General features: G+C 70.0%; 2 protein-coding genes across 3 annotated transcripts in view; one reads left to right on the top strand and one right to left on the bottom strand.

The window, feature by feature from the left end:
• The window catches only part of LOC138850085 (maestro heat-like repeat family member 5), a 29697-nt gene extending 16848 nt beyond the window's left edge, over positions 1–12849 (top strand). The window contains exons 17-28 of the mRNA XM_089336224.1: positions 1487–1641; positions 3186–3345; positions 3570–3751; positions 5893–6030; positions 6387–6501; positions 7020–7163; positions 8944–9120; positions 9422–9577; positions 9922–10044; positions 10131–10233; positions 10339–10413; positions 10698–12849. Coding sequence (XP_089192350.1) covers positions 1487–1641; positions 3186–3345; positions 3570–3751; positions 5893–6030; positions 6387–6501; positions 7020–7163; positions 8944–9120; positions 9422–9577; positions 9922–10044; positions 10131–10233; positions 10339–10413; positions 10698–10795 — 1626 coding nt within the window. The 3' untranslated portion in view covers positions 10796–12849. The remainder of the gene's footprint in view (positions 1–1486; positions 1642–3185; positions 3346–3569; positions 3752–5892; positions 6031–6386; positions 6502–7019; positions 7164–8943; positions 9121–9421; positions 9578–9921; positions 10045–10130; positions 10234–10338; positions 10414–10697) is intronic.
• Positions 12532–22122, bottom strand: PTP4A3 (protein tyrosine phosphatase 4A3). 2 transcript variants are annotated; one of them, XM_089335798.1, is made up of 6 exons: positions 21898–22122; positions 17216–18101; positions 14848–14940; positions 13491–13621; positions 12962–13036; positions 12532–12859 (listed from the first exon to the last, which is right to left on the bottom strand). In XM_089335798.1, the coding sequence occupies exons 2-6, from the start codon at positions 17318–17320 to the stop codon at positions 12742–12744; spliced, it is 522 nt and encodes a 173-aa protein (XP_089191924.1). In that variant the 5' UTR covers positions 17321–18101; positions 21898–22122; the 3' UTR covers positions 12532–12741. The 2 variants fall into 2 exon arrangements, with proteins under 2 accessions (XP_089191924.1, XP_069931982.1); XM_070075881.2 differs by lacking the exon at positions 21898–22122 and adding an exon at positions 20222–20395.
• Positions 22123–23280: the final 1158 nt, after the last annotated feature.

The raw sequence follows: 23280 nt of genomic DNA, 5'->3' as shown, positions 1-23280 counted from the left end.
CAGCACCCAGGGGCTGCCTCGGGGCTCGGCCCGTGGCCACCCAGGTCCCGCCCTGGGCAGCAAGCGACATGACTGACTGAGAACAGTGGCACAGCCCTAGCGAGTGCCCAGGGCCCTGGTGGGGCTGCAGATCCTGGACAACCTGCAGGGCTGGGCAGCTGCCCTGTGGCCTCGTGGGGGCGGAGGGGGCGCACTGATGGGGGACACGGCCGGCTGTGGGGGGGACAGCACACACGGGAACGGCAGGGAGACAGGAGGCGGGGCCGGTCCCGCAGGCGTGACTCTGGGCCTCAAGGATGAGTGAGACCCAAAAGCAGGGGGGGCGCGGGGCAGGGGAGCAGGGGGACAGGGGGGCGTTCCAGGCGCAGGAACAGCAGGTGAGTGACAGCTCAGAGAGCGTCCGACTTCCAGCCAGAGCAGCTGGGGCTGAGTGTGAAGACCCCAGGTGTCCTAGACGGTAGTGGGCTTGGCTCACCTCAGACCAGACATCCAGGGCGTGGCTGCACCTCCCCCATCAGACCAGACATCCAGGGCATGGCTGTGCCTCCCCCATCAGACCCCCAAGGCCATGGCCGTGCCTCCCCCGTCAGAACCCCCCCAGGTGTGGCTGTGCCTCCCCCGTCAGACCCCCCCCAGGCATGGCTGTACCTCCCCTATCACGCTCCCCCCCTCCAGGCTTGGCTGTGCCTCCCCCATCAGAGCCCCCAGGGCATGGCTGTGCCTCCCCCATCAGACCCCCAAGGCCATGGCCGTGCCTCCCCCGTCAGAACCCCCCCAGGTGTGGCTGTGCCTCCCCCGTCAGACCCCCCCCAGGCATGGCTGTACCTCCCCTATCACGCTCCCCCCCTCCAGGCTTGGCTGTGCCTCCCCCATCAGAGCCCCCAGGGCATGGCTGTGCCTCCTCCATCAGACCCCCAAGGCCATGGCCGTGCCTCCCCCGTCAGAACCCCCCCAGGTGTGGCTGTGCCTTCCCTGTCAGACTCCCCCCAGGCATGGCTGTACCTCCCCTATCATGCTCCCGCCCTCCAGGCGTGGCTGTGCCTCCCCTATCAGACCCCCAGGCGTGGCTGCACCTCCCCCCGTCAGGCTCCCCCCCTCCAGGCATGGCTGCACCTCCCCCGTCAGACCCCCAAGCGTGGCTGTGCCTTCCCTGTCAGACCCCCCCCCCCAGGCATGGCTGCACCTCCCCATCAGGCTCCCCCCCTCCAGGCATGGCTGCACCTCCCCCGTCAGACCCTCAGGCATGGCTGTGCCTCCCCTATCAGGCTCCCCCCCCTCCAGGCATGGCTGCCTCCCCTATCAGACCCCCAGGCGTGGCTGTGCCTCCCCCATCAGGCTCCCCCCCTCCAGGCATGGCTGCCTCCCCCGTCAGACCCCCAGGCGTGGCTGCGCCTCCCCCATCAGGCTCCTCGGAGCAGGCCCGTGGCTGAGGGTTCCACATTCACCTTGGCCTCCCTCTGCCTCTCAGACCACCCCTCCCACACAGGTGGCCAACATGGGCCGCGCCATCCACCTCCGCCTCTGCTCTGTCCACGCCTCCCAAGCCAAGGACACGGCTCTGCAGGCGGTCACCCAGCTGGCCCGGAGCCACACGCCCGAGCTGGTGACTGCCTTCCTGGACTTCTCCCAGCCGCTGGACAGGTGTGGCCCCGCCGTCCCCCTCTGCCCCCCCCCCCCACAGGGCCGGGTACGGGAAGGGAACCTGTGCACCTGTTATTTGACACACTCACCTGGGCCGGGCGCGGGGGCCACTGCTCACCAGCCCTGTGAGTCCCCGGCCCCCGGGAGCTGATGACGCAGCGGGGCCTGGCCGACCCTCCTCTCCCAGAGACACGTGCCCCCTGCCTGCCGGGGGCCAGTCTCCTCGGCGTCCTGCTTTCCTGACCCCTAGACCTCAGCCGGGGCTGCTCTGCCTCCCTGGCGGCCCCTCCGTCCCCAGGGCTCTCCTGGGCCCAGGCCTCTCCCTGAGCACCTGACTTCTGCCCTTGGATGTCCAGTGGGCACTTCAGCCTCCCACGCCGGGGGCCTGCGCCCCCTGCAGGCCGTGCCTGGTGATGCAGCGCTTCCTGCTGCTCAGCCTGAAACTCCTGGCTCATGGCCCACATCCCCTCCTCCCCCAGACTCCCAGCCCCTCCGCTTCCGCCCTAGCCCTGGTCACCACGGGCCTCCCCCAGAGGGTCCGGTCTGCTTCGGGCTCCCTACACACACCCAGCACCCCGGGGGGCCTGGGACCCTGTGGCTCCTCTGTGCGAAGCCTGGTAGCAGCCCCACCTCCCTCAAAGTCAGGGTCAGGACGGGGCCCCGCCCCCTCCACCCCGACACCAGCCTCCTGCGCCCGGCTGCCGTGGGCTGTCCTCCGTCTGTCTGTCCATCCGCCCAGCTCTGTGGCTCTGCACAGCATCAGTCACACACACACACACCCCGCCCCCCAGCTGCCCTCCTGTATTCTGTCCAACCCAGATGCATCCTGTGTGTCCCTCGGTGAGACGCACCTGTGCTCCCACAAGCCCCTCACGGCCGCCTCCTGAGGCCGGCTCGTCCCCACACTGCCACTGGCATCTGCGGCCCAGAGGGGAGCAGTGGCTTGGCCGAGGTCACACCGTGCAAGGCAGGGCGAGGGCTGGCGCCTGAGTCGCGGGGCCGGTGCCCACCAGGCAGGCTCAGGGGCACTGGGACGGATTCCCGCCCCTCCACGTGACAGCTGGCCTGGGGCAGCCGGCCCTCCCTGGGCCTCACAGGATCCTGACTGGGGAGGTCAGAGGTGGATCAGACCAGATGCCAGGCAGGGCCTTGGCCAGGCGCAGGCTCCCTTTCCGTGCTTTCGGACCCCGTCGGCAAAGTGGGCGTGAGGCCCCCTCCCCAGCTGGCGAGCCCTGCACCTGTGCCACCAGCGTGGCCTGGGGGGGGACAGACCTGCACCTGCGGGGGGAGCCTGGCTGCCAGCCTGTGTGGAGGCCCCAGGGCAGGAGAGGAGGGGCTGAGGTCAGAGGTCAGGGCTGTGAGTGTGGCTGAGGAGGGGCCGGGAAGTGGGGGCTTTTAGGAGGAGGTGGGAGGAGCAGGAAGTGCTCCCCACCCCACCAAACCCCGCCCCCACAACCGAGGCCCCGCCCTTGTCCCAGCGTCCAGACCCACCAGGCTCAGGTTGCCCAGTATCGGGGGTCCTCACGCCTGCTCTCTGCCCGCAGCCAAGCCGTCGGCCTGTGGAGGGCCCTGGGGGCGGAGCAGGCCGTGAGCCACGTGGTGCTGGAGGCCCTGCTGGCCTGGCTGCAGGAGCGGCCCCTGCCCACGGGGGCCGGCGAGGCCGGGCCCTGCAGCTCCGAGAAGCCCTACCTGCGCTCGCTGGCCGTGAGTCGCCGCCCCCACCCCCCCGGGCCCCAGGCCGGCCCGCTGGGAGGGGTCCCCGCATCCAGGCCCCACTCCCTGGCCCAGGGCTGACCAGCAGGTCAGTGGCTTGGGGTGGGGCTCCTGTCACTCACAGTCCCCCCTCCACGCCTGGGTTCCAGAGAGGGCAGGGGCCCAGCCCCGCATGGACACAGGCCCGCGGGAGCCTCACGGCCGGCCGCCCGCAGGCCATGAACACACTGCTCGAGCTCCAGTTCACCCGGGAGTTCAAGGGCGCCGTGCGGGATGCCTACCCCCGGCTCCTCCTGGCGCTGCTCACCCAGACGCACTACGTCTTGGAGTTGAACCTGCCCGCGGAGCCCGAGCCGGGACAGCAGGCCCAGGAGACAGCGGCGGCCAGTCCCCAGAGGTGAGCCCCGGGCACCCCGTGCACAGCGGCCCCACCCTGCTTCCGCCCAGCTGCCTGGCGCCTGGGCAGGAAGCTGCCTCTCTCTCACCCTGCCCCCGATGTCTCCCCGCGTGTCATCACCTGCGTCCCCTCAGTCCTTGGCGTGGGCCCCCCATTCCCGCCCTCGGCTCACCTCCCTTCCTGCGTGATTCCAACCCCGTGCAGCCGTGACCCCAGATGCACCCACAGCCGGGCAGTGGGCAGCACTGACCGCCTTGCCCACTGGCCAGAGTGACGGTCAGAGGTCAAAAAACACCCACCCCAGGCACTGGCCCACACCTGCACCCATCACCTTGGCTCCCATACCTTCCTGGGGGCCATGGCGGGGCCTGGGCCTCCCTCCCCCAGTGGGAAACCTCGGGGTGAGGGGACAGCGGGCACAGCCCAACCCCCAGCCACTCTGACCCATGACAGCAGCCAGGGGCCTTGGGGAGGCCAGCGACCCCTGCCCAGGCCTCAGACGAGCGCTTCGCCCGGGTACCCCCCGGTGCCCACTGGCCTGCCACAGCGCTGTGTTGGGCCGGGAGGGGGTCTGGACACCCCCACCGCGTGCGCGCCGTTCTTGCGGATGCCCTGGCTGGCGGGGTGGCCCAGGACATGGCATGGCCGCCCACGGCTCCGAGGTTCCTGGAGGACTCAGGTTCACGGGCAGGGGTGGGAGTGGGGGGCAAGACAGGCCTCCAGGGAGGAAAGAACAGGGACCAAGTTTCAGTGTGGAAACTGCGGTGATCTGTTAGAAGCAGCAGCGGCCATGGAGACGCACAGTGGGGCTGGCCGCAGGGCACGGTGTGCATAACACCACCCACCCCTCAGTGAGCACCGACCGCCAGATGGTGTGTGCGGCGTGCACGTCACCACGGTTAAAAGAAGCGAAACGGAGAGGCAGCGAGGAAGGGCTGGTGGGCCTGTGGGGCTGGGGGCTGAGAGCTGGCGTCCCCGCCCTCGAGGGGCACGCCGCCTTCCCCGAGCACCCGGCCCTCCCCCGGGGGGCTGAGTGCGGGCAGAGAGGGGCTGGCGGCTCAGGCAGGCGCTGCTGGGGTGCAGAGTGCCCAGAGAGGCTGAAGAAGGCAGCCTGGGGCCAGGAGGAGCAGGGAGACAGGCGTGGACCACGGGCTCCCTGGGCTCGGCGGGCGTCCTGGGCGGCTCCACACCCTAGGGACCCAGAGGGCGTGACTGGGTGCTGGGCGGGGGCCCTGGCACTGCTGCCTCAGCTGAACACCATGGTTCCGGAAGCTCCCATGTTGGTTGCAGGGGCAGGGCAGCCTGAAGGACGCACCCCTGTCCCAGGCGCCCCCCAGAGGGACGCCTCCCAGTCCCCTTGTCCGGGCAGCCTCGGTGGCTCTGTGGCTGAGCTCAGGCACCTGACAAAGGCTGCCTTTTCTTAATGACACGGCGTGGGGCAGGGACACGAGCCGGCTGCCATTCAGGCCGGCACCAGCAGGCACATTCAAGTGGCCTTCACTTCTCGGGACAAATCTCTGTCGGACTTCCTGCCGCCCTTGGCCCGCCTGCATGACCCCGGGAGAACTCACCGCCACTCAGGGCCCTGCCCCCCTGCTGGACAAGGGCACCGGCGAGGGTCCCGGGCGGGGTGGGCAGGGGAGGCCCAGCTGCTGCCAGGCACACAGCCACACCACATGCCACACTACATGGCACCTATAGCGTCCCTTGTGTCTCACACGCACATGTGGGCAGCGCAGCTGGCATTCCCATGTCCCCAGTGGGCAGGGGACTCCGGGGCTGTGCCACACTGCCCTGGCCGTCCTCCTCCCTTCCCAGCTGCCCCACATCCTGAGTCTCTGCCGGGCTCCTAAGGCCACTCCCACTTCAACATCAGCATCCCTGGGGCTTCCACGGCCCCCCCAGTCCCTGCGCTCCCCAGCCAGGCCCTCTGTGCCCTGGCGCCCCAAGATGCTCCAGGGACCCCCCCATGCCCAGCGCAGGCCCCGCATGTCCCTCGCCTCAGCGTTAACCCAGGGCTCGGGGACACTCGGTGGCATGAGGCGCTGGAGCCAGGACGTGCCCTTCTGGCTGGGACAAGGCAGCCTAGGCGGGAGCTGGGGCGGCCCCGGGCGGGCCCTGAGCGCTCTGCTTGGCCGCAGCACGTCCGTGGAGGCCCTGAGGAGCCTGCTGTCCACCACGGGGCACTGGCACGACTTCGCACACCTGGAGCTGCAGGGCGCCTGGGAGCACTTCGCCTCCATCCACACCTACCAGAAGGGCGTTGGCCTCCTCGCCAGGTATAGGTCGGGGGGCCAGCTGTGTGCACCACCTGCCCATGCTGGGTTCTCAGGGGCGCCTGCCGCACCCTGGCACGCAGGAAGGCCACGCCCCCTGCACCAGGCCCCCGGCACAGGCACTGCAGACCTGTGCCCTCCCCGAGCCCGCACCCTGGGGCACAGGGGCCGAGCCAGCTTCTCTACCGGCCCGTGTCCGGCCCAGGCCTGGCAAAGCGGGCAGTCAGGGGGTGCAGGGAGCAGGGCGCAGTGGGACACACGCCCGCCCCCTCGGGCCGCTGCCGGCAGCCTGCTCCTGGCGGGGCTGGGGTGGAGAAGGGTGCACGCTGGGCAGCGGCCAAAGTCCAGCCCTCTCCCAGGGCCATGGTGGAAAACCAGTGCCCGCAGATCAAGACGGTGCTGGGCCAGCTGCTGCCCAGGCTACAGAGCCAGGAGGAGCGGGAGAGGAAGGCAGCCATCCTCATCCTCACTGAGGTAGGTGTGCCCTGGGCCCAGCTCCACCTCCTCCGCTCCTGGTCAGGGGGTCCGCGGGGGGGCTCCCGGATGGGTCCCCCAAGACCTGTCTTGCCACCCCCCCTCCTGCAGGGGTGAAGGGGCTGGGTGGACACCCACACAATCCAGGTGCAAACGTGCGGCTGGGGTCACCCCAGGTGCGAAGCTGGAGGGGAAGGGGCAGAGCCTGTGGGGGGCGTGTCATCGCCACAGCTGAGGCTCAGGGCCGGGGTGGGGGTGAACCCACGCACCAGCACCCTCCACGGGGCTCTGTCCCCGGCTGCGCTGTGGACACGGGGCCCCCAGCCTTGCCGTGTGACCTGGGCCAAGGCCCATCCCCTCTCCTGGCCTTGGTTTCCAGGGATAAGTTCCAAACCCTCCCTACCCCCTACCGGAGACAGCCAGAGGGTGTGGCCACTGGCTCTTCCTGAGAGCCCCGCCCCACCCCACCCCTGAAGGGGGTGCCAGGCCTGAGCCGCCTGCCCCCGGGGCTGCCCCAGTTCCTCCACAGCCCGGCACTGCTGGAGGCGCTGCCCAGACAGGCCGCCCTGACCCTGCTGGCCCGGGGCCTCCGGGACTCCAGCGCAGCCGTGCGCGTGTGCAGCCTGCAGGGCCTCGGCAACATCCTTTTCCACCCGGAGAAGGTGAGGGCGCACGCGGGGGCACCCCCGCCCCGACGCACAGCCAGGGTTGGACCCTGACTGCGTCACCCCAGCCGCGCGCCTTGGGCCACCCGACCCCTACACCCTGGGCCGTGGTTCGCTCATCTCCAGAGCGGGGCAAGCTGCACGTGCCCATTACCCAGATCTGGTGGCTCTTCCACACCGGGGAGAGCCGAACCCTGGCGCCCCCTGCAGAGCCAGCCGGGGCTGCCCCAAGCCGGGCCGGGGATGAGAACCCCCTGAGAGTAGCCTGGCCCAGTCTCCCGAGCTGTCACCGACTCCTCTGTTCCCAACCCAGTCCACCCACCACCATGACAACCGCATCCCAGAATGGGCAACTGGAAGAGAGCGGCTTGCAGAGCTGCCTTGGCGGAGGCTGGCGTACCCACGCCGGTCAGGGCCGTCACACTCCAGACGCTGCCGACGGCCCCACGGCAGCCGTCAGGAACCCAGGCCGCGGACCAGTCCCCGCTCGGGCACACTCTAGACCAAGCATCCTCAGCTCCCCCAGTCTCGGTGTCCACAACCGTGCCAGAGGAGTGGTGGCAGCCCATCTCCCAGAAGCACCTGCTCAGCCTCGAACCCCGGCTGTCCCGGGAGCAGCGGCCTGGGTGCTGCCGGAGGCTGACGCCATCCGGCACAGGGCGAGTTAGGGACGATTTTCTCACCAGGGCGGGAAGCGAGCAGCCTGCACTCCCCTCCCGCACCCACACCAGTGGCTTTGCCACGATGCCCAGCCCCGCACTGTGGCTCGTGGAGGAAGCCATTCATCCACCCACACGTCCATCTATCCACCTGCACATCCAGCCTCACATCTGTCCATCCCTACACGTCCACTGTCCATCTCTGCATCCAGCTACCCACCCACTCATCTGTCCACCAGCCACACATCTGTCCATCCACCTACATGCCCATCCGTCACCCAGCCACACAGCTATCCATCCACCTACATGCCCATCCGTCACCCAGCCACACACCTGTCCCCCCACCACTCGCCCTATCACCCACCCACCCATGGTCCACGTGCTCCGTGGGTCTTTCATCTTTGGTTCATCTCTTTCCATCTTTGGTCATTCACCCAGTTACTCAGACATCAGCTCGCCCCTTCACTCCTTGAGTGGCCGGGCACCTGTGCGCCCTCCTCCGGCTGCTCCCCAGGCACAGGGAGGACAGGGGCTTCCCACGCTGTCCAGGGCTCTGCATGAGCGCAGGCGTGGACAGGAGGCCGTCTGGGGACAGCACCCAGTCCCGCCCCCAGGGAGCCTGTGCTGCTGCTGTACGGCTGGGCTGCTAAAGCCGAACCCGGACGGAGCTCAGGAAGGCGGCAGAGACGCCACGCGCCTGTCGGAACCCGCCGGCGTCAGCACACGCCGCTCCCACCGTGGCTCGGGGACAGCTCAGGACAACCTGGGGACAAGGGGCAGACAGAGCGCTGAACAGGAGTGTGAAACATGTCCAACGGGACCCGCTGGCCACTCCCAGCACAGAAGTCCCTGGCCCCCACCTCGGCACCGTGTCCCTGGCAGCCTGGCCACCCCCTGCCCACTCTACCGCCTGGCCCACGGCACCCCCGGGGTGGGAGGGAGCCCTACAGGCGTGCGGGGGAGCGAGGACCTGGGGCCCCACGGGGACTGAGCTCCGGGAGGGCCCCAGGTGGGCCGGGCTCTGCTCACGCCGGCCGGCCGGGTGGGGCCGGGGCGCGGGGCGCGGTGAGGGGCCCGGCGGCCCGCGCCCTCCGCCCACAGGCGCCCGCCGCCCCCAGGGAACCCTGCTCCGCGGGCAGCTGCCGCCCTTCCTCGACGGCTTCTTCCAGAAGAGCGAGCCGGTGGTGGTGCGCGTCATGGCCACCGTGTCGGACGTGCTGCATCGCCTGGGCCGGCACGGCGCGGGCGCGCAGAGCCTCGGCGTCGCCATCCACGCGCGCTCTTTCTTCGACGACGTGAGCGTGCGGGCGGGACGCCGGCTCCTCCCGGGGACGCGGCCTGGGGCGGGCAGGGGCTCCGCCAGGGGTGCTCGCCGGCCGCCAGGGGGCGCCACAGCCGCAGGTTCGGTCCCGGGGCTGATCCGTTGCTGGGAAGGTGGGGGAAAGGCCCGCCCCCAGCCCCTTGCCCTATGCTGGGGCGTCGGGAGACGGTGTGGGGTCCTGTGTCTCTGCGGGATGCTGCGGGGCGGGGCTCTCAGGTGGGCGAGGGCGGGGACCCGGCCGCACCGGGCTCTGCCTCTGAGCCCCCGCCTTGCAGGAGCGGGACGGAATTCGGGCGGCAGCCATGGCACTGTTTGGGGACCTGGTGGCAGTGATCACAGGCCAGGAGCCGAAGGGGCTGCGCAGCCAGGTGTACCAGAGCCTGGTGCCCCTGCTCCTGCACCTAAAGGACCAGTGCCCGGCCGTCGTCGTGGTCAGTGCCCCCAGGGCCGGCCGGGGTGCCCTTGGCGGGGGAGGCGCCAGGAAGAGCAGCGGGCAGGCTGGGGTCTGGGCACCTGGGCTGGGGGCCCTGCCCTCCCACTTACACACACACCTGCGCATCTGTGCCCACACCTGCGCCCACACACCTGCGCCCACACACCTGTGCCCACACCTGCGCCCACACCTGTGCCCACACACCTGTGCCCACACCTGCTTCCACTCCCGTACCCACACACACGCACACCTCCGAACACACCTGCGCCCACGTCATGCCCTGAGATGAGGGCTGGGGCCCCGACACACACGGCTGCTGGTGACCCCCCCGCGGCCCCGCAGCAGGCCAAGTTCGCCTTCTACCGCTGCGCCGTGCTGCTCCGCTGGCGGCTACAGCACACCCTCTTCTGCACACTGGCCTGGGAGCGCGGCCTCAGCGCCCGCCACTTCCTCTGGACCTGCCTGGTGAGCGGCGCGGTGGGGAGGGGCTGGGGCCCTGCGGCAGGCCCCCTCCCCACCAGCGACAGTGACCGCGGGCTGTGCTCGGCCAGATGACGCGCGGCCAGGAGGAGTTCAGCATCCACCTGGCGCAGGCCCTCAGCTCCCTGCACAGCTGCCACCAGCACATCAGGACCTGGGCTGCGCTCTTCATAGGTGGGCACGGGGGCGGGGCCCCGGAGAAGAAAGGGACGGGGAGGGGCCGGAGCGGGCCTGGGCAGCCCCGCGCACCTGCCAGCTGCCCCCGTGTCTCCTGCACAGGTTACACCGTCTGCTACCACCCCCAGGCCGTGGCGCAGATGGTGAGCAAAGGGGACTCACAGCTGCTGCTGCGAGGTAAGGGGAGCCCCGCCCCGCCCAGGCCGGCCCCGCCCCGCCCCCGCCCCACCCGCTGCCCAGCCCCGCCCCGCGGCCCGCTGACACCCAGTGCACCCACAGCAAGGCAGGCCCCGGTGCAGCCCACAGGCACCCGGGTGGAGGAGGGCTCCCGGTGTGAGCAGGTGGCACGGGGCGAAGAGAGCCACCCAGGCCGGAGCAGGGCGTGGGCACTGCCCGGCCACCTCCCTGGGCGGGACGGAGGACGCAGGGGTCCAATCTAACCTGCCCCTCCTCTCCTGGAGCCTTCGAAGACCTCAGGGAGGACCCCGAGCCGGGCATCCGGGAGTTCGCCACCCACCAGCTGTCCTTCCTCCACCAGGTGTGGGCCAGGCCCCAGTGATGGAGCCCCGCCCCCCCACCCCGCCCCCAGAGCATTTTTCTATTTGAAAGAAAGATCTAGATTCGCAAAGAAGCGTCCCACCTGTCAGCTCCCTACCCCCACCCCAGGGCCCTCCCCAGTGCCCAAGCCCAGCCCCCAAGACAGGGCAGGCCTGGGAGGCTGGGTCACCCCCCACCCCAGGGCCCCAGGAGACAGGGCAGGCCTGGGAGGCTGAGCCAGACCCAGAACCCCCTGAGGGCCCGCGGATGGCCCCTGTCCACCGCAGGGAGAAGAGGGCACCGAGGCCCCGCGGCCAGCCCCGTCCTGGGTGTGGGAGGGTGCTCACCACTGCTCGGGGGCCACCACGGCACCAGCCCTCATCCGTCCCCAGCCTGGGGGGGTCGCCTGTCTCCTCCTCCATGCAGCCGCCCTAGGGCCGGCCCCACCCCCGTCACCCCGTCGCTGGGCCTCAGCTGTCCATCTATAAAATCAGTCTCCCGGTCCCAGGGCCCACCGGGGTCCTGCCCTGCCTGCAGCCAGGCCCCTCCCCTCTCAGCCTCAATCTCCCCACAGGGGAAGTGGGCAGGGACCCCCCACACTCGGGCCCCACCCCCAGACTGCACCCCTGCAGGGCCAGCCCCCCTCCCCCCACCTCCCCACTCACACCGCCCAGCCCCTCGCTGCCCCTGCCCTGCACGGCACAGGGCCTGGCCTCTCGTCCCCACCCTGTCCCCACTGTCCCCCTAGACTGTGAGCCCCTCGGGGCAGGGACCCGGCTGCCCAGGCCAGCAAGTGGAGGCCCCACAACTGGACGGTGGATTGAAAAACTGAGCCATCTTCCACAGAGCCACACGTGTGCTGTGCTGAGCGGGGGCGCGCGCGCCTGCGGCCCCCTGCCTACTGCCCTGGGACTGCTGGTGTACCCCACCCCAGCCCAGCCCCGGGGCTCCCTCCCTCGGCAATCCTGATTAATCAAGACTTGGGGGGCGCAGACTCCCCTGGTTCCAGGAATAGCAGTGGCTGTGCACGAGCCCTGGGGCCCCGGGGTCTGGGTCCCCATCTGGGAGTGGGGAGGCCCGGGGAGAGGAGGGGGCTCTACTGTGGCGTCAGTGGCAACCGCAGGCCCCTCCCAGAATGCAGACAGACAGGCCCCACGTGGTGGGCGCCCAAAGCTGGGCAGTGGAGCCTCTGGCGGGACTGGGGTGGGGGGTGTGGGGCCAGGGTCCCTCTCAGGTGCCCGTGGAGGCCCCGACAAGGGAGGCGCCGAGGCCAGGCCCGCAGGGATAGGAGGGTGGCAGTCTAGGACTAACAGGGACTGAGACGTGGTCCCGGGGCCTGTGTCCGTGGGGGCGGGGCAGAGAGCACCGAGCAGGCCTGCCTGCTGGACCCAGAGTGCACACACCCCCCAAGCTCCCATCCCCAGCCCCCTGCTTCCCTCCCAGGGCTGACCCCCATGAGCCCCCGAGGCCACCCCGCGTCCCTACACGCTGAGGCTGCAATGAACGTCTGCGTGGGGCGGGGAGGCGGCCGCCCTGCCAGCCCACAGCCCTGCACAGGAGCCAGCAACGCCCGAGTCCTGCACACGGGCAGCGGCCGCCCAGCCTCCTCTCCCACTGCGACCCCCATGGCCGAGCCGGGAGGGGGGACTCCCGGGAGTTCGCAGGGCCCCAGGGCGAGGTCCACCTGCAGACCACGGCCTCCGGGCCCCAGGGCTGCCAGCCCTCGGCCTCCCCCCCCCCGCACCGTCCACACGCAGCCACGGGTCTTGTTTTATTGCCAGGACATCTGACCGCCCGGGATCCAATAACTTAAGGTGCTGAGAACAGGTCTGGGCGGGGGGCGGGGGGTGCTGAGCCCAGTGCTTCCAAAGTCGCGCCCTGCCCAGCAGCCACCAGACAGGAGTCCCGACCCTGGTGGCGCGCGGCGCTGGATCCTCGGCCGGGCGGGGCGGGGCGGGGCGGGGCGGGCTACATCACACAGCACCTGGTCCTGTGCGTGCGGGGGTCCTTGAACCGCAGCCTCTGCTTGGGCCGGTACTTCTCCAGGTAGGTGAGCTGTTTGCTGTTGATGGCCCCACGGCGCTTCCTGGAAGAGATGGGGTCACCTGGGCTCACCTGGGGCCGCGGGCCAGGGAACGCGGGGGGCGGGGGGGGGGCGGGGGGACGCGGGAGGCGGGGCCGCACTCACTGCCGGATGAACTGGACGGCGTCTTCATACTTCATGCCGCTCTCCAACAGTGCCAGCGCCACCAGCACCGGGGCCCTGGGGGCGGACGCAGGGCTGCGGTCACCCGCCTGCGCTGGAGGCCGCCCGCCCGGAGCCCGGCCCCGCGCCTGCATCCTAAGGCCGCTGCCTCCCTGATCAGGGCCCCGGGCTGCCAGCGAGGGCGGCAGGGGAGAGCCCGGAGCACGCGGGCCTTCAACCCCGCTCCTGGCCCCTGCTGTGCACTGCCCGGGCCCTCCAGTGCTGGCTGCCACCCCCTTCCAGGGCCCTGGCCAGGGGGCGCCTGTGCTGAGGGGGCAGGGTGGCAGCTCCTCCCTCCGCAGCGGGAGAGATTCGGGTCAGACTTTAGGAAGGACTTCCACCAGGCCCCCTGGAAGGGGGGAAGCTCCTATGGATGTGACCCTGCCCTGGGAAAGTGAGAAAGCCCGCCCCCAAGAGCCGCCCCCTCCCCACTCCCGAGCTCAAGCTGATGCCAGCAGCCCCGGCCGCTCACCGTCCCAGGCCGGCCACGCAGTGCACAGCCACGCAGCTGCCCGGGTCATCGCAGAACTTGGCCTTCAGCAGGCTCAGCCAGTCGTCCACCACCTTGCCGGGCGGGGGCGCCCCATCGTCGAAGGGCCAGTCCTGCCGAGGGGAGCGGCCCGTGAGCACCCTAAGGCCGAGGGGCTGGGGGCACTCGGGAGGGGCTGAGCCTCCTGGCAGCCCGTGGGGTCTGGGGACGCTGGGTGGGAGGGGCAGGCTCACCACGGCACCCCACTGTGAGCAAGCAGTTTGTGCCCCCTCCTCCAGGAAGCCTTCCTGGATCACCCACCCCTTTCTGAGGACAGCGTCCTCATGAGCCCACACTGGCAGCCCTCACCGTGCTGCTGGGGACACAGTCCCTCCTGCCTGTGCACCAGGGTGGGGCAGGGGGGCCCTGAGAGGTTCCAGGCCAGCGTAGCCCATGGCCCCCGGCTCCTGTGGTGACACCCAAGCCTGCCCACACAGCCCGGGCTGCGGGAGGGCAAGGGGAAGGACTATGGGCTCAGGCCTTCGTCTCTGCCCAGGGGCCACCTGGGCTGTGTCCCACAGTCCCCAAGGCCAGCAGAGGCGAGGCCCAGCCTGGCGGCAAGGACAGCGGCGCCATCTATGTCCCGGTGAGGGGGGCATGGGGAGTGCGGCTGAGGGGCCGGCCCCAGAACCGCCGCTCTTACTTGTGGGGGGTGAACCCACTGGGCTGACCGAGGCTGGCCCTCGAGGCCACGTGCCCTGCCCGGCTTCGCTGCGGGAGAAGCAAGCACCCCAGAACCCCCATGCTGCTGGGGGCATCGGCCACGCCCCCGGGGAGCACCCGCAGCGGCCCAGGGGGTCCTGCAGCCCAGGCCACCCCACCCTAGCCGGCTGCTCTCTCCAGGGCGAGCAGGCGGGCCGGGCCTGCTTGAGACAGTGACGCCCGTCAGAAACGGGGTCCCCGCTGCAGAGCAGCAACCGAGGGGTGCCGGGAGCCGCCCCGCTCCTCCCACGGGATTTGGCCAGAACAGAGCTGCCTGCTGCACCCGCAACCCGGACTGGGGTCCCCATGGCCACAGCAGCCAAGGAAACAGCCGCAGGGCTGCAGGCACGGCTCCCAGCAGGGCCTCCCGAGAGGCCGAGTTGGCCCCAGGCCAGGCCAGGCGCCCAGGAGCCCAGCAACACGGCAGGCACCCGGATGGGCCTGGCCTCCGCCCCGGCGGGCTCAGGGGCCCCCGGAGACCCCCGCGGTGTGTGCACCATGGGGTCGGCCCAGGAAGGCGGGGCAGCGGGAGCTGCAGGCGGGGCCCTTGCCCTAGAGGTGGGCCGGGGGTCCAGGGGCGCGGGGCCGGCGTCCTCACCACCACGGTGATGCCATCTTTCTCCAGCGGGGCCTTGTCGTAGGTCACTTCGCACACGCGCACCACCGTGGTGGCGCCGTACTTCTTGAGGTCCTGCGGGGCGGGGGGAGGAGGAGGAGGAAGAGGCTGGGCGGGGGCGAGTCCCAACCCCCCTCCCCCACCCAGAGGTACGGAGCAGTTGGGTCCCCCCACCCCCTTCACAGCTTGGCTCCTGGCACACGGCAGGAGGCCCGACGCGCTGTGGCCTGCCCCTGTAACCCAGGGGCAGCCCCTGCACACTCCCCCTGCCCGCCCCCCACACACAGGGTGCTGACCCCGGGTCTCGGCGGCGAGGCCCTGCTTCCAGACAAGGCTATGGGGCCTTCAGAGTCGCCCCAGCGGCCCCGTGGGCAGGGGGCCTGGAACGGGGTGGGGCTGGGCTGGGGCGGGTAAGTCCAGCCCAGCCGGGCAGAGGGCAGGGCAGCTGAGGGTAGGGGGGCTGCTTCCACCCCCACCAGCCCCAGCAGCGATTTGGGGAGTGGTGAGCACTCAGCCACAGGGCCATGCTGGGCACACAATGGGGACACCGGACACAGCAGGGCCACGGCCCAACCAACTGAGACCACAGGGAGTGGGGAGGGGTGCCCCAGAGTCCCCCATGCCCTCAGCAGAGGGGCGGCCACCCCTGGAACTGAGCCCTGATCCTGGTCTCACTCAGCCCTGACCCTGGTCTCATACTGAGCCCTGATCCTGGTCACACTGAGCCCTGATCCTGGTCTCAGCCCTGATCCTGGTCACACACTGAGCCCTGATCCTGGTCTCACTCAGCCCTGACCCTGGTCTCATACTGAGCCCTGACCCTGGTCACACACTGAGCCCTGATCCTGGTCTCACTCAGCCCTGACCCTGGTCTCATACTGAGCCCTGACCCTGGTCACACACTGAGCCCTGATCCTGGTCTCACTCAGCCCTGACCCTGGTCTCATACTGAGCCCTGACCCTGGTCACACACTGAGCCCTGGTCCTACTCACTGGCTGAACCCCAACCTTGGTCACATTCTGTCTGTTCAGAGACTCAGCACTCACCCTGATCACATGCTGACCCCTGACCCTGGCCACACAGTAAGTCCCAATCCTGACCACATGCTGAGCCCTGGTCCTGGCCACGTGCTGAGCCATGGTCCTGCCCACATACTGACCCCTGTTCCTGGTCACACACTGAGCCCTGGTCCTGGCCACATGCTGAGCCCTTATCTGACCACACACTGGGCCCTGGGCCTGACCACATGCTGACCCGACCCTGGCCACATGCTGAGCCCTGGTCCTGACTACACACTGAGCCCTGGTCCTGACTACACACTGAGCCCTGGTCCTGGTCACGTGCTGATCCCTGATCCTGGCTACATGCTGAGCCCTGGTCCTGGCCACGTGCTGAGCCCTGGTCCTGGTCTCATACTGAGTCCTAATCTGACCACATGCTGACCCCTGCTCCTGGCCACAGGCTGAGCCTTGCCCTGGTCACACTCTGAGCCCTGCTCCTGGCCACAGGCTGAGCCCTGGTCCTGGCCACACTCTGAGCCCTGCTCCTGGCCACGTGCCATGTGCCCACAGTGCTGGACTCAGTACTTCCCCAGACCCTGATGTTGCCATGAGAGGGGCACCTTGCTCAGTGTCCTGAGCCCAAAAAGCCCCTCCCCGCCTCGCAGGCTCTGTGCTGTTTAAGAAGCCGGAGGGGCTCAGCCTACACAGAAGAGAGAAGCCCGGCGGCCACTGCCCCACAGCCCTGGGTCATACGGGGGGCAGATGCAGACTTCACACACACTTGTGGCTCTGCAGCCAGGGTGGCAGGCAGCAGGAGGCCTCTCCTGCCAGGGCAGCTCCAACCCAGCCCAGGTCTCCCCACTCAGAGGGCTGGAGCCCTGATCTCTCTCCACGCAGAGGGCTGGGGTCCCGGGTCTCCCCACGTAGAGGGCTGGGGCCCCGGGTCTCCCCACGCAGAGGGCTGGAGCCCCGGGTCTCCCCATGTAGAGGGCTGGAGCCCCGGGTCTCCCCACATAGAGGGCTGGGGCCCCGGGTCTCCCCACGCTGAGGGCTGGGGCCCCTGGTCTCCCCACGTAGAGGGCTGGGGTCCCGGGTCTCCCCACGCAGAGGGCTGGGGTCCCGGGTCTCCCCACGCAGAGGTCTGGGGCCCCGGGTCTCCCCACGTAGAGGGCTGGGGCCCTGGGTCTCCCCATGTAGAGGGCTGGGGTCCCCGGGCTGCTGCCACCCCAGGCCTCACCCACAGCGCGCAGGCTCCTGCAGCCCGGCCGGCCCCTCCGGCCCCTGCACCCGCCTCTGCAGCCCGCTTCCCTGAAAGGGCCCCTCCCGCCTGCGGCAGCGCCCAACCCACCTGGATGAAGGTGCTGAGGGTGGCGTTGGTGGGGTTGTGGGTGATGAGGAAGCGCATGTTCTTGTAGCTCAGCTCCACGGGGGCCGGCCGGTTCATCCGCGCCATGGCCGCCCCCGGGGCCGGGAGGGGGCGCCAGAGAGGGCTGGGCTCGCAGACCAGAGAAGCCCGCCCAGACAAGAGCCAGCTGTGCTTGTCCTAGGAGAGGCTGTCTGAAAACCCACCCCTCACTCCGCACAAATATTGTGCAAATACTCGGGAGGGGGAGGGAGCTGCCCGGTGCGTGGATAGTTAAAAAAGAAAATCCAGCGTGTCAGAAAAAAGACCCCCAGAGTAAAATGGGCAACTCCAAAGAGCTGTCTCTCGGGGCTGATGATGGTAGTGGGGTGTAGAAACAAAAGACGAGTGACGAGTCAGCGAGAAAAAAAAAAACCTTAAGAAGCCCAGAGTGAATCCGGCCGTGGGGACGCTGTCCAGTGCTGTGTCCCTCGCTGGGACGCCCCCCTGCATCAGTGGACGACCAACGGCACCCTTGGCTCACAGGTGGGCCTCAATCCCCCAAGGACCAAAGGAAAAATGAACTTGAAATGAACCAACTTGGGGGCGGCCTTGGGGTGGGCGTCTCAGGCAGTCTCAGGCGCACAGGGTCCCTGTCACGTTACCCCATCAGGGTCCAGCGAGTCCCGGAGCAGGGCAGGGGGCTTAGGCGGCAGCGCCGGCCCCAGGTCGGGCAGCGGCGGCCAGCAGCAGGCGAGGGCGATGGTGACGGCCAGCGGCGCAGGGCGGTCGGCAGCGGCAAGGGCGGCAGCGATGTTGGGCACCGCGGCACTCAGATCGGCCCCCGGGCGGTCTCTCCATAGGCCCCCCGGCGGTCAGCCGCAGGCAAGGTCTGGACGAGCAAGGAGCGGGAAGTTAGGGGCCCTGAGCTGACAGGACCACCCCAGATGGGGTGGGCAGGGGCAGGGACCACACAGACCCCAAGGGGGGCTGACTCAGGCAAGAGCCCGGTGCCTCTGCGGGGACAGACAGCCCAGCCCCACTCCTTGGCCTGCAGTCGGCAGACCCCGCCCCGCCCCTGAGTGTCTGTGGATTCTTGGCCCCTGTGCAGTGTCTGAGCCCCAGGGAAAGGGGGTCGGCACAGCCAGCCCTGCCGGGGGCGTAGTGGGGTGTGGGGTGCAGCCCCAAGCATGCCTGCTGCCCCTGAAGCCTCCTGCATGGCCAGTCCCCACCCCCAGCCACCACGGCTGTCCCCAGCACGGGCTCCCAAGGTTGGCAGGGACAGGAGATAAACAGGTCGGCCCTGCCCTCAGGGAGCTCAGAGAGGCAGAGCGGGCCGCAGGGGCCAGGGCCGGCCGCCAGGCACATGCCATGCCGCTGACGGCACGCAGGTGGCCAGGGGCCGGTCACACCGTGACCCTCCCCAACCTTGGGCATGCCACTGGCCCCTCTGCAGATGAGGGGTCCACCAGGACGCCCCGAAGTCCCTTCAGCTGCAGCCAGGGGCTAGAAGACCCCTCCAGGCCCTGCACTCGCCGCTCCTACCTGCTCAGCCCAAGACACGGGCACGGCACGCCACCCTCACCGGGCAGAGCCGCAGCCACCACCTCGTGCCTCTGGCCCCACCCCGGTTGCCTTCTCCGACTGCCCACAGGCAGGCCGGCCCCGCAGCCTCAGCCTGTGTTCCCCCAGGACCGGGAAAGAGGGACGGGGGCTCCACCGTGGCCAGCACAGCCCCACAGGTGCCCACGGCCTGCAGCTGCAGCTGTGTGGCGTGGGTGGCCCAGCACTGCTGGGCTCCGGGCAGGCCCCACGACCCCCAGAGCAGCCCTGGCCGCATCTTGGGGGCCCCAGAAGGGAGACAAGGCAGAGAGAAGGACCTGTCCCTGGCTCAGCCAGCCCCCAAGCTGTGTGAGTGCCTGGGTGTGAGCGTGAGTATCGGGGTGTGCACATGGGTGTGAGCACACGTGTGTACCTGTGTGTGCACACGTGCACATGTGTGTGTGCGTGTGTGTTGAGGAGAAAACAGCCCAAGGAAGCCACAGGTACACAGAGGCCCCTCCCGAGGGACTCACCCACCACCCCCAGCTGAGGGTCCTGGGAAGGAGGCGGGCACTCAGCCGCCCCACACCACGGCCACCCCAAGGCCTGACTTGTCACTTGTCTACGGGAATCAGCAGTTTTACTCGGCTGGGCTCAGGGGCCAGGGGCCAAGGGTCAGGGTCAGGAGCTGAGGCTGGACCAGGCTGGGCTGGGGTCTTGCCACACCCGCACCTGTCTCTGCAGCCTGGGGCCCCAGAAACACCCCCAGGCTCATCCGTGCCCTGGGGCCGCCCCCCGGGGAAGACCCTTCCTGCCCACTCACTGAGCAGAGCCCAGAGGAGGCCTGGTGGGCGCAAGCCTGGTGCCCGTGGGGGTCCCGGCCCGGCTCCCAGGCTTGTGGCTGTACCGGGGGCAGCCAGGCACACCTGGCCCCCTGCTAAGCCCAGGGTCCCAGGTCTGGGCAGAGGGCTCCCGGCCACCCAAGCCTCAGGCTCTCCACCTGGGAAACAGGCGGAGCCCCTGCCCCCCAACCAGGGGGCTCCGCTCCAGGGGCCTCTAGCCGCCTCTGCACTGGACGCCACGCCCACCAGCCCCCATGCCCATGGGGTCCTGTGGGGAGCTGCAGCTCCTCCCTCCAGGGAGCCGCGGCCTGGGCCCTCTGCTGTGGGACCAGGCGTGCAGCCCGACGGCTTTCTGCCCGCTCAGGTCCAGGAGAGGATCCCACTGAACCCCAGCACAGAGGAAGCCCAGGTTCAGGCCGGCCCCGCCTCATTCCTTGCGGAACCCCGCCTCACAGGGGCCCCGTGTGACCCTGCAGGCAGAAGGCTCGTGGGGGCCCCGGGGAAGGGCCGAGATGCGACGGCTGGGGGCTCCCCCGCACCCCTCCTGGGGCGTCGCCGCCCGGGGGCGGGGCTGGGGTCCTAGGTCCCGCCCACCCGCCCGCACAACGCGTCCCGCCGGCCGGCTCACCAGCGCCCGCACGCCTCCCGCCGCCTCCATGCGCGCCGGGCCAGGCCGGGCCGCGCTCGCCGGCCCAGATCCCGCCGCGCGGGCCTCGCAGTGGGCGCCGGCTCCAAGGCGGTGCCCGGCCGGCCCCGGCTATTTATAGCGCCCGGGCGTCACGTGGGGCGGTGACCCGCGGGCTCTCGGGCCGCGGGGGCTCCCACACCTGCCGCCTAAATATAGCCGCGGGCCGCTGCCCCGGGCGCTCACACAAAGGGGCCGAGCGAGGAAGAGGAAGCGGCCTGGCCGCAGGAAGGGATAGGCGCGGGGCTCGGCCCTTCCTCCTAGCTCCGGTCCTCGGCCCTGGGGGGCTCGCGGGCAGGGGTCTCCAGCAGGACGTGCGCCTGCGAGGGCCCCACGCCGCAGCCAAGGCAGCTCTTGGCGCGCCCAGCACCCGCACAGGCCAGCGAGGAGCCAGGGCAGCTGGCAGCCCCACGGGGGTCCGGCTCTGCACCCACCTTGTGCACCAGAGCTGCCAGCCCCTGGGGACCCCTCTGCAGGGGGCTACTCTCATCACCCCACCACAGGAGTGGAAAATGAGGCGCAGCTGATGTCTCCCAAGCACCAGGACTGGGGGGCCCACCTCCCACTCAGGGCGCCCCGAGGGTACAGGTACTGCTGGTCCCCAGCATTCCTTGGCTGGCCAGCAGGCGCTCTGGGAGCAGGGTAGGCAGTCCCCAGCACACAGGGTCCCCGGAGGCCTTGCCTCGGGCTGGGAACCCGGCTCTGAGCCCAGCTCCCAGACGCGCAGCCTGGCCCCTGCAATCAGCGGTCAGCGCCGGGGCCAGGGTGCAGGGGCAGGCTGGCCAGGGGCCTGGCGGCCGACTCAGTCCCCTCCAGGCCCTCCCAGCGCACACACCCCGGAGCAGGAGCCTGGCTGGGCCCCAGTCGAGGACAGCAAGGCCACGTCCAGGTTGCTGGCCGGCCTGCAGGAGCCCCACACCCACGACCCCCCAGAGCCCTGCTTGGCGGAGCACAGCCCTGGGGGGGGGGGAGCCAGCTGCTTCTGTCCCTTCAACCGCAAAGGAACCCTGGTGCGCGGTCCCACCAAGCGCTGCGACGCTGCGGCCAGGCGCAGGGCCCCCTTGTTGCCAGGCTGCCCCGCCCCGCTCTGCCCCCCCAACTTCTTACCAGGGGCCTCTGGCTAGGCCTGGGGGGCACCTGCTGCAGCTGGCACAGCCCCAAGCCTTTCGGAGAAGTCTATTTATATCCGGGTAGGAGCGTTCCTGGAACCCTCCCAGAGCAAGCCCAAGTCTGCCCATCGCCGGGGGGCTGGAGGGGAGACCCCAGCAGGCCCAGCCCCTGCTACACTGCGCCGCGGGGCGGGGGCACCTTCCCAGCCCCTTGGGCCCAGCCCCCCGCTGAGCCACCCAGGTTGTGTGTCTCCCCCTTCCACATGCCCGCGGGAACCGTGGCCCCCACGCTGACGGGCTCCAGCCTCCCGCACAGGCCCTGGCACCAGAGGGCGCCCACTTGTTTGTGGAGGAGCAAATGACCCAGCATTCTGGGAAGAGGCCCAGGCCCGAGAGAAACATCCAGAAGCCATCACGGGATCTCAGGCCCAGGATCCGGAGGGGCCTCCAAGGTCACCACCACCTAATCCCCAGCTGGCACATGTCGGCCACAGGGCGCTCACCACTCACCGGCAGCTCCCAGAGTCGCCCGGGCACTGAGCCGGGTGCCAGCAGCCCCAGGGTGGCAGGGAAGGCTTCCTGGAGGAGGCAGCCAGAGGGCAGGGGTGCCATGCTCCCAAGGCCGCACTCCCTCCGTGACCTAGGCCAGCACCGGCCCTGACCGGGGCCAGTGACCTCTGTAAAGGGAGACGCAGCCAGGGAGGGGAGCCACCTTCCGCGCTGGTGCCAGCTCCGGGCTGGTCACGGGGCGCCCGGGCTGGGACCGGGAAGCAGAGCTGTTGGGAGCAGGCTTGGGTTTCCCCGGGGCAGGTACCTGTTCTCCCTGCCAGGGATCTTGAGCCGAGCCAGGCCGCAAGGACAACCCCATACAGGCCGCCCTCCCCCACACGTGGCTCCGACAGCCCGTGGGGCCTGCTGCTGACTTAGCAACCCCAGTGGCCGGCCCCGGAGGACACCCTCGCTTGTCCCCAGCCGGCCGCAACACCAGCAGGCAGGCGGCCGGGGCCCAGGGCAGGAGCCGGGCAGGGCTGCTGCGGGTCCACCCAGGCTGTCCCCCCACTGGACAGAGTGCTGGGGCAGGCGCCGCAGGCCCCGGAGCCTGCGGCCACTAGGGATAACACCAGGAGGGCATGTAGGCGACAGGCAGCCATGGGCCCCTCAGCAGATGCTTGGGCCCCCAGCGTGGATCCAGCAGGGTGGGGCCCCCCTCTTCCGGGCTGCACCCTCTCAGTGGGACCAGAAGGAAGCAGCAGGGCCAGGGCACCCACTGCCCCGCTCTGGGCCTGCCAGTCACCTGTAAGGGGACAAGCCCCGCCTCTGCGGATGCTGAGGGGACAAGGGGACAGCTGGAAGCCAGGGCCTCTGCGGCCCCTGGCAAAGTGGGGCCCCAAGTGAGGACATAAGAGCCCTCCAGGTGCCCCCTACCATTCCAGAAGCGGGGGGGGCTCCCTGCCTGGGGGCCTGAGATGGACACGCCCCCTCCCTTCCTGCCTGGTGCCCAGGGCTTCGCAGGGCTGGGGCTGTCCGTGTCGCAGGAGCCTCCCCTGGCTAGGATGCTGTGGCACCACATGATGCCACACTGTGCGCCAACGCGGGCTGCCCCAGCCCCACTGCTCCACCGCCTGCAGCCCCCTTGGGGCCTCCCCAGCTCAGGACCCCCACCCCCACCCCCGTGGGGAGCAGGGAACTAGGATCGCCTTCCTTAATTCACTCATTCTGCAACTTGACAAGCGTCTGTCCAGCCCCATCGGGCGCCACGCACTGGGCCGAGCTCGGGGTCACAGGGGAAGAAGCTGACGGAACCTGGGACCCAGCGGGAGCCTCTCCGACTTCCTGTGGGTGGGCTGAGCCGGCCTCTGTGTCCCCTGCTGTCCTGTGCAGGGTTAACAGGCG

The sequence above is a fragment of the Oryctolagus cuniculus genome, chromosome 6 (assembly GCF_051225735.1).
Source record: "Oryctolagus cuniculus isolate XC-2025 breed Fujian yellow rabbit chromosome 6, ASM5122573v1, whole genome shotgun sequence".
NCBI lineage: Eukaryota > Metazoa > Chordata > Mammalia > Lagomorpha > Leporidae > Oryctolagus > Oryctolagus cuniculus.
Note: the sequence above shows the minus strand (reverse complement) of the source record. Positions and strands in the feature narration are given on the sequence as shown.

Bases quoted from the DNA above. Each gene is read 5' to 3' on its own strand.
- PTP4A3 (XM_089335798.1), bottom strand. From the start codon at position 17,320: ATGGCGCGGATGAACCGGCCGGCCCCCGTGGAGCTGAGCTACAAGAAC. The intron at 14,941-17,215 runs GTGGGTTGGGCG...CCCGCCCCGCAG, and splicing joins CCCTCAGCACCTTCATCCAG to GACCTCAAGAAGTACGGCGC. The intron at 12,860-12,961 runs GTGAGTGCGGCC...CATCTCTTCCAG, and splicing joins GCCGTCCAGTTCATCCGGCA to GAAGCGCCGTGGGGCCATCA.